Source organism: Haliotis rufescens, unplaced genomic scaffold, assembly GCF_023055435.1.
Source record: "Haliotis rufescens isolate VD_foot unplaced genomic scaffold, xgHalRufe1.0.p SCAF_53, whole genome shotgun sequence".
Lineage (NCBI taxonomy): Eukaryota > Metazoa > Mollusca > Gastropoda > Lepetellida > Haliotidae > Haliotis > Haliotis rufescens.
The window spans coordinates 2,342,835-2,352,302 of NW_025964257.1; the positions used below are offsets into that span (position 1 = coordinate 2,342,835).

At 39.1% G+C, this 9,468-nt stretch overlaps 1 protein-coding gene across 1 annotated transcript in view; it reads left to right on the top strand.

Annotated features, from left to right (window-relative positions):
• Positions 1-9,468, top strand: part of LOC124119591 (basement membrane-specific heparan sulfate proteoglycan core protein-like) — a 189,620-nt gene extending 180,152 nt beyond the window's left edge. The window contains exons 13-24 of the mRNA XM_048385007.1: positions 177-278; positions 477-824; positions 2,372-2,653; positions 4,669-4,932; positions 5,928-6,212; positions 6,736-7,032; positions 7,707-7,862; positions 8,185-8,203; positions 8,356-8,408; positions 8,514-8,603; positions 8,743-8,853; positions 9,063-9,468. Of these exons, the coding sequence (XP_048240964.1) occupies positions 177-278; positions 477-824; positions 2,372-2,653; positions 4,669-4,932; positions 5,928-6,212; positions 6,736-7,032; positions 7,707-7,862; positions 8,185-8,203; positions 8,356-8,408; positions 8,514-8,603; positions 8,743-8,853; positions 9,063-9,085 (2,030 nt within the window). The 3' untranslated portion in view covers positions 9,086-9,468. The remainder of the gene's footprint in view (positions 1-176; positions 279-476; positions 825-2,371; positions 2,654-4,668; positions 4,933-5,927; positions 6,213-6,735; positions 7,033-7,706; positions 7,863-8,184; positions 8,204-8,355; positions 8,409-8,513; positions 8,604-8,742; positions 8,854-9,062) is intronic.

The following is a 9,468-nucleotide window of genomic DNA, read 5'->3' on the forward strand; positions in this document are numbered from 1 at the left end:
CATGTCAATCCTTTTAGTATTGCATTGCATTGTATTTGTGAATTATTTTTACCATTTAGCTTGATGAATATTGACATGTGAAAGTCGAGGAATTAGATGAGTTTATCAAAGCAACAGTATGATCACAATGAAATACAAATACAATAATTATCCTAATCAGTTTTTGTAACTCATAGACAATTCGTTATATTTCAGAAATGAGTCGACAATGACTGGTAAAATCATTGAATATTACAAGGGAGCCAGGACAATTTACGTTTGGGGAATATTATTAAATGGTGAGTTAATTTCATATTAATGCTAACAAAACTAGCAAAGCCATACTTAAGTTACCAGGGATAACGAATACATGTGTGAATTGGTTTTAACACTGTTTTCAGGGCGCGTCACCTTGGAAAGACCAAAAGGTACGGTGAGGCATACTCAGTTTCAGATAGTGTATTCCATGTGTTTATATTCAATTGTATTCCCGACAGGTGTAGCCTCCCAGCTGTCCTCCAGCCCTGTGGTAGTGAGGGAGTCTCAGACTGCAAGCTTCAGGTGGCAGGTGCCGGCTGTAACAGGTGGTTCCGTCCCCGTTGCCCTATATGTCATCAGTCCATCTGGAGCTCAGGTACTGTTGGTCAATACAAATACCAATAACCACCTGACATTAGGGAACTACACAGCTCGTGTCACCTACACCGGGGATCTAGCTTCTGACCCCAAGGTCATGACCTTCGACCTGCGCAGTGTCGTCAGATCTGATGCTGGGGACTTCATCTGTGGGAGTAATGGAATAGCTGACATCATACCTCAGTGTGGACAGAAGCTGGTTGTTCCTGGTAAGTCAATTTTACAAAATAACTGGTGTCACCCGGTTTCCCGAATTAGGGTTTGCTTTTACTTACTTAGTGTATATTATTTCATATTAATTGCCCAGACCACTGATTACCTTGTTTTGATATCTGTGGCTGTGTTCAAAGTGTCAGCGTGACATCGAAGTCGTTGGCTAAAAAACTAAAGTCATATCCATTTCCAGACAACTCAGGACCAGGTCTCACTTTTAATGAACATATTTACAAAACAAGCAAGAGAGCGAGAGAGATTGTTTTTTTCTAAATGTCAACAATAAGGCACGTCGTTTCCATTTTCTCAGAGAAACATAATGTTCTTGCTAGATATTTGTTGCTGATACATTTACAAATGACTATGCTGTGTAATTTCCTTCATCACATCACCAGTTACTGGTTGTCAGTTACTTACTGAGAACCTTTAGACATAATGATACTTTTGAACTGACTTAAATATTCTTACTTAAAAATATTTGAGTCAATTGTTATAGAAAGTTAACAATACTAATTACACAGACTGCTCATTGAACCCTTAACACAAAGAACTGTCGACACCAATACGACATCAGCCACATCGTTCTGTCAAAATGCAACGCATGCTACGCTCATTCTGTTTTCAAACCATCAGGAAACAGTTTTTCGTAAGCAGAATTTTTCTAATGTTTTCTCAGTTTATGGAAACAAAACCACAAAACTGAATCACTTGAAACTTAAATTTCGATAAGTTCTAAGATTGTCATTAATGTAGAAAGTGTGTATACAGTAAAATATATTTGAATACTTTCCCCTTCATCATCTGGTCGTATAATCTGAAACGTATAATTCTTGGTTTTTAGGGAGATAATATCGGTTTCGCATAATTTGGCATATATTTTTTCAAACGAAACTAAATATTTGAGAAATGTGTTCTTCCTGGACACCGTGTATATTCAAACCAGGTGTTAATACTTAAAAGAAGCGTAACATATAACAAACTCATTCAAGTTACAAGTTTATGGCGACATACTTGACTTAAAATGGTTGTTCACATAAGCAATGCATATTAGTAACGAACCAATAGTAATGATTTTGAATGTTACGACAAGATAGTTATAGCTTTAAACATATTTGAGATAGTGAGACAGACCATTTTGCTGCTCTCCAGAATGAACACTTTGGATTCATGAGCATTGACATTGAGTTTGCATCTTTACAGCAACTATTAAACAATCAGTGTGTAAGTCCTTCTGATTAAGACACTCATGCCTTGTACTGTGGTTGTCAGTAGACAGTCACTCGTTCGTTCATCGTATTGTATTTGTAACTGCTATTGGTACTGCTGCTTACACACACACGTACACAATGGATATATTAGCTAGTACATGACTGACATTCAATTTGGACATCACATTTTATCTCTATGGGCAAAGACATTTCACATAATAATCTGTATCAATCCATGAATCCAGCTATAAATGGGTAATATCCCGATACACGAACAAATAAACAAGTTTTATTTTCATGAACGTTCGGGTAAAGTAATGAACTTTTTAATACAGGCCAACCCACCAAACCAACACTCATTGGACAATCAGCGCCTTTGTTTGAAAGACAGTTCACCTTGACCTGCAGCTCCACCTCCACCACTGTCCCAGCTGACCATGGCCTGACCTTGACCAACACCTGGCGGCGTGACAACGCTGACATCACAGTTACCTCCCCTGGTTCTCCCTACACCTTCACAGTGAGTTCCCGGGACAGTCACAGCTACAGATGTAAGGCAACAGAAGGCCAGGGTCTGGAGTCAGAGTGGAGCCAGCTGTACAACATGGAGCCACAGTGTATGTATACAATGCCATTCAATATTCCAATATTCCTTATTGTTGTTGCCAAATATGCTTCATAAGGTAGACCCCTTCCTCAGTAGCACTCACAAATAGTATCACAATCCCATGCAAATCAAGATCCTGTGCAGTCTCACATGTAGTGACAGGCACAATGCTCCTACTCAGATTCTACCGAACTGGTATAGTTGTAGCTACTTGTACCAGTGATTTGACCAGTCCATGACATTTGGTTCCATACAATATCGTCCGTGTTTCATTGAATTGGATTCCATGTGTGACACTACACACATGCGCCATGTAGAACAAAGGATTGCAGAGAATGATTTCACATGGGGCAACGAAGAATTTTATTGTTGTATTTTTGAACAAGTGAAACCTCTAGAACAGGGGTCAGATGTTAGGACAGCCATTCTATGTTAGATAATAAATCAAATTCTACTCACACCTCCACCGGTATCTACCCGGCCTATCTAGGCCTGCACACTTCCTTGTACCCTGGCCAACCTTGGTTTTATATGTGTGAACCTTAGTGTAGAAATACACCCAGTAGTGTAGTAAACTACCCGACCATGGTCAATAGGCAGTTAGTTATATTCACCCATAACATGGGACTACATGTAAACATGACACAGTAATATTCTAAATATATGTCAACCATCCCCTCCTTTCCATGCGGGGGCACGGGTGGCCCAGTGGTCTAAGGCGCCGCAACACGCTAAGCAGAGTTGCGTCCCTTGGGCACGCCAGAAACCTATGATTGTGGGTTCGAATCTAGATTGACCCCGATTATGTTTCTAGGTTTGTCAACACCATACCCATGCTCGTGGGTTTCACCGAAGCGGGAACGTCTGAGACCTGCATCACTTCGGGATTTCCTCCCACATCACTCACTCCTTTCCATGTAACACCGAATAGTGATACACGTGATAGTTAGCAGAGATGAGAGACGAAACGAGTAATGTTGGTTAGCACAACATAGCTGTAATAAACAGACGGACGAACGTGGAAAATGGGTGGTTACTGTTTGTTCTCTGGCTAACTTGACATGACATCAACCACTGGTTTCAATGGCTGATAACATATAAATTATATGCTAGTGTGACTGTGTAAAAGTTCCAGAAATGTACATCAAATGTTATTTAAGTATTGTATAGGCAACGCCTATAAGAGGTAATGTGAAGCCACTGATACTGCTCACGACTAAAGTCTTGTTATTAATAATAATTGAGGCTGAAGACGTAAGAAATGTTAATTTCCATTGGGTTTCAGTGACATTTTTTGCTGTAAATCTAAAACCACTTGGGCCTTAATTGTATATAAAACATTTTCTTACAAACGCTAGATATTATCATAGTGGCCATATCCCTTATGTTAATCAATATTCTTATCTGTGATATCAGTTTAAATTTTGTTTAAATCGAGCCGCTTGGGATGAGACACGACCCGAGCGGGAGTTTCCGATTTTTTCGCCTCTTTGGTTCATAAGCGGAATGCTACTTTCCCTGTGGAAAGTATGTCTGTATCAGCTTGTACGGCAGCGTCGGTATCCAAACATAAACTTCATAGACCCAAGTCGCTGTCCAGCTGCGCCTGAAAACAAATGATGGCACAGTGATGGAGCTACACTGACTCTCACATCATCTAAACTACTTAGACTGGCGTCGTGGCAATTTATACCGCTGTGGCTTATAAGACTCTTTGTGTGTTTAGATCCGGTCAGTCTGTATAAAAGAACTTGACAGATGGTCTCATGACCCTACACCCCACCTACCCACTCAAGGAGTGAAGATATGGAGAGTGTTCAATGTTTCCTTTGTTTCCGCACCTGCGTCTACATACATTGGTTTAATCTGTTTCACTGTTCTGACAGATGGCCCCTATGCTGTGAACCTACAACCATCCACTCTGTCCTACACCAGCAGGGAAGGTCAAGAGAGTGTACCAAGTATCCTGTGTTCCCCCACCTGTGTGTACATACATTGGTTTAATCTGTTTCACTGTTCTGACAGATGGTCCCTATGCTGTGACCCTACAACCCACCAGTCTGTCCTACACCAGGAGGGAAGGTCAAGAGAGTGTACCAAGTATCCTGTGTTCAGCCACCTGCAGACCTGCGTGTACATACAAGTGGTTCAAGGATGGGACAGTCCACAGTGATGGAGCTACACTGACTCTCCCGGTGGCTGACAGGTCACAGACAGGATCCTACAAGTGCCAGGCTTCCAATACACACGGGACTAATGACAGCTCAAGTGTCTCAGTGGATGTTACACGTGAGTTGTGTCAAGCAGAAACCGACGCCTTCTCTGATACGTTTCTTTACCTTATTGGTTAAAGCTGGATGGCCGCACATCATTAGGCATATGTTCATATGAACGTTTTCAGAAAGTGCCTTATGAGGACTGTCATATAACAGCAAACATGAAGTGATACACAACCCCAAAGAGAAATTACATTGAGAAATGTAAGTTTTTAATTTGCCTAAGTTCAATTGGCGAATGCTCTGCATCCAGTTACTGTATGTGATCTTCAGACAATGGTGGGGTGACGTACAATAACGATGTCACACGTCGATTGAGATGACCAATGCATTGTCCATTACAACACACCATATCCCAATTACACTGAAAGGAGGAACCCTGATGCAAAAAGTCCCGTTGTTGTATCATCTCTGTTGACTTTGATGTATCGTTTCAGTTCAATTCAGTGATATAGGTGTCATATACGCACATAGGCAGTGTTCGAAATACCTACCTGCCCGACCGTCCGAGACGGGTTGATTTCAATTCGGGCTGCCAGATTTTCAAATCCCCCTGCCCGACGGTCGGGTTATATTTCATATGTAAACATATTCTAAATATTTCCGGATGATAAGCATTATTTGCATGATGTATTCTAGGATATTAAATACAAATCTAACCTAAAAAGTGTTTGCTATTTCTTTTCTTGCATTACGTCATGTTCAATGAATTCGATTTAAAGTTTTAATTAAATTATCCTGAGAAACATATGAATATAGTGGGCAGGAAGGTTTTGGTCAGGGCTGGCAAGTATTTCAGCTAGCCAGTCCTGTAGTCTGGCTGAAATATTTTGGAGTTTCATACCCTGATATAGGGGAAACTTTGGAACAGAACTGAATGATGAAATATAATACAAATAATAGAAATGCATACTTACAGCAATCTTTCTTCCTAATTATATTCGCCTAACATTTTTTAATCTGAGTACACACAACTTGCAATGCAACATTTTATGTTATTTGTTTCAGATCAGGCGAGTATAAGTATGTTGACCGCCAACAGTCGTAATGGTTCAGTAACTGTTAATGAGTCTGATGTGGTGATCTTGAGATGTCAGTTGGATAATGCTGGTAAACCAAGGTCAGTCATCAGGTTATTGAATGGAACTGAGGAGTTGACAAGGGCGGATAACTCACTGACAGCAGAATACAGACTGGAGTCAGCAGACTGTAGACAAAGAGGGAACTACTCCTGTACTGCCACTAACAACATCGGGGAACCTGTCAGCCAGAGGGTGGAGTTGCGAGTCAAATGTGAGTAATGTGGACTGGGCATCTGTCCACACGCTAGCAGTAGTAGTAGAAGCAGTAGTAGTAGTAGTAGTAGTAGTAGTAGGAGTAGTAGTAGTAGAAGCAGCAGCAGCAGTAGTAGTAGTAGTAGTAGTAGTAGTAGTTGAAGTAGTAGTGATAGTAGTAGTAGTAGTAGTAAAGTAGTAGTAGTAGTAGTAATAGTAGTAGAAGAAGGAGTTGTAATACTATTTTTTTAAGATGTAACAGTAACAAGTCCTACCCACTATCTGATATATATATATATATATATATATATATATGTGTGTGTGTGTATATATATATATATATATATATATATATATATATATATATATATATATATATATCTTCTTTAAATATGCTCAATGTATGTACTGCATTCGTTGATTGAGAGTATGTTTTCCGTAACTAGGTTGCAGTTACCATGTGTATAGCAATGGGGTGTCTTTCTCCACCAAATCAAGCCTGTGTTTACCTTGCTTTGAATCATTGACATGTTTTGCATAAGGTTCTCCTCGACTTGCTGTGACAGTCCCAACTCAACTCAAGTACGCCGCTACACTGGGTGGAAACGTGAACGTGTCTGTGTCAGTCCTGGCCTACCCCCTTCCTACATTCACCTGGAGTAGAACCAACTGCACCAGCCAGGACCTCATTGGTTCCTCCAGCCCTGTCTCTGACATCTCAGTCACTGCCAGACTACAACTTACTAACATCCAACAGCAGGACTTCGGGGACTACAGACTTACAGTGGACAATGGTGTAGGCGGTTCAGTGACATACACACTCACAATAGTGTCTGTAGGTGAGATGCTGATTTCTGATTATAATTCAAGCTTTCAGGATTTATCTATTCACAAGTTTATGTGAGTATCTCTGACTGTTGTTTGCTCATTTTACGTTAATTTAAGCTTCACAAATAATGAACTTACCATTAAAACATTCTCAAATTAAACTATGATAACACAATTCTGATTAGTATTTTGTGTTAGGCCTACCACAGACACCGACACAGGATTTGCCCATTGACATATTTCTTAAATGATACCTTCTTATTTTAGCTTCTGTTGAGTTTCTAAATAATATTATTTAAAATGGATGTTATCCCGTTTTCTGTCTGAATATAACAAAATAGCATAATGGTACTTGTCCGTATGCACCATTAATGAATGCTCGAATGTATAACTTTCTATATTTATTTAGGTTTACAGGGATTTCTTGAATTCAAGTAAACATGTCTAGCTTGGTTTGAGTGAATGGTTCGAGATATATGTATATATCAGCATGATCTACACAAGAAATTAGCTTCATGTGTTGTATGCATGTTGAGAATCGCACCTAATTTGTGATTACCTTTCACTTAGAACTATCACAAAATAATTTGTTGGAAAGTAGGAAAATGAAAATAAATGTATTTTCATCTGAATAGAGTGAAAGTGATTGGCATAGTCTTTAAAGATATTTTGTTTCTTATTGTAGATCCACTGGACCAGCAAAAACTTGAAACTCCATGTTCGTGTACAGTGGTAATAGTAGGATCCACAGTAGGAGGCATTCTTCTTACCTTGCTCATTGGGGGAAGTGTTCACATGGTTCTGTACAGAAAGGGATACAAGTTCGTAAATATTCCAGAAGGTATACAGTTAAATTTCCGTGGTAAAATGATTGAATATTATTTGCAGGCAATAGGGAAAATGTCAACATAATGTTCAATGGCTTCATGCGAATATGTTTGAAAGAGAGATTGTAAGAATTTTGTTTATTGAATGGATATGTACATTATTGACAGAAAAGGACACTGTTATACCAGCAAATGTCCTGTTAAAGGTTGCTGTTGTTATATACAGTTTACTTTATCATTTATCATATGTGGATTTCATTTACGATTGACAATACATGTTGCCATGGGTGATGTGTGTTTTACATTATATTCCATGTGGTTGTTCTTGTTTTTCAGAAATTGCATCACGAAAAAGGTAGTATAAATGCAAACGTTAAACACAACAATGAGTAAACATGTGCAAATATTGAAAAAAGATATGGAGACATATAAATTCTAGCTAAAAACTGAGGTTTAATGCTCCATTCCATTATGAATTTTCAGTAACGTGCCTTGTTGTCTTCCTAGAATTAGGAATCCTGAAACTGTAGAAGTGGACAACAGAGGGTATTCATCATTAGGTATGTACTGGGTATTGGTTGTTACCCTTTTGCTGAAATTACCATTATGTATGTGTCCATTTAACACTGAAATCATTACAATGTTTTAACATTGTTTTGTTTCAGATCAGATAAATGGTCCAGCTCAGTATTCAAATTTGGAGGAATCAGAAAAACAACAGTATTCACAGTTGAAGATTTATGATAATACAAACGGTAGATAACGATTTTGCCTTTTAACTCAGTACTGTTTTAATTTCAGTATTCCAGTGAAGGTAATATTGAAGTGTCAGTAAGAAGAAGGGAGTTATGATTTGGATTTATTATTGAAATACGTAATGAATTACATCTTCAGCGGATGCTGCAGCAGATACAAGTACCTATGAAGGCATGACAGATACTCCCCCTGTGACCTATGAGTCGGTCAGAGTATCACCATACCAGAACACTGGGGCACATTCTCAAGGTAACCAAAACATGAAACACACTTGATGGTTGGAATCATATGCCAATGCCATGGATCAATTGTGGACATGTACGATCCAACATAATTAAACAGTAACATATGCCTTCTTTTCTATCCCAGTGTAATACGTTTACAATTTCATGTTACTGTGAGTAGATATATAATCTGTCATATTCTATGTTTAATTACATATAGTTCTATCATTTCAGGTCCTGATCATGGCACTAAGTAACGAAGAAGGAAGACTTCATGATATCAGATCCAACAACAGACCAAGGAACGCGTGCAGCATATGAGATTCCTTTTCTTTGAGTCAAAACATCGTTAGACCCGTGAAAACCGGGTTAGAATAGGTCTTCAGCAACCCATGCCGGCCGTAAAATGTGACTACACTTGTAGTAAGAAGCGGATAACCGGATCGGGTGGTCATGCTCGTTGAGTTGGTTGGATCAGTGCTCATGATATCATCACTGGATTGTCTGGCCCAATCTCGATGTTTTACAGACCGTCGTTATATAACTTGAATATTGCTGAGTGTGGCGTTAAACGGCGATCCAACAACAAAACATGGTTATATGTTTTTATGTTTGCTCGATAAAGGCACAGTTACAGAAA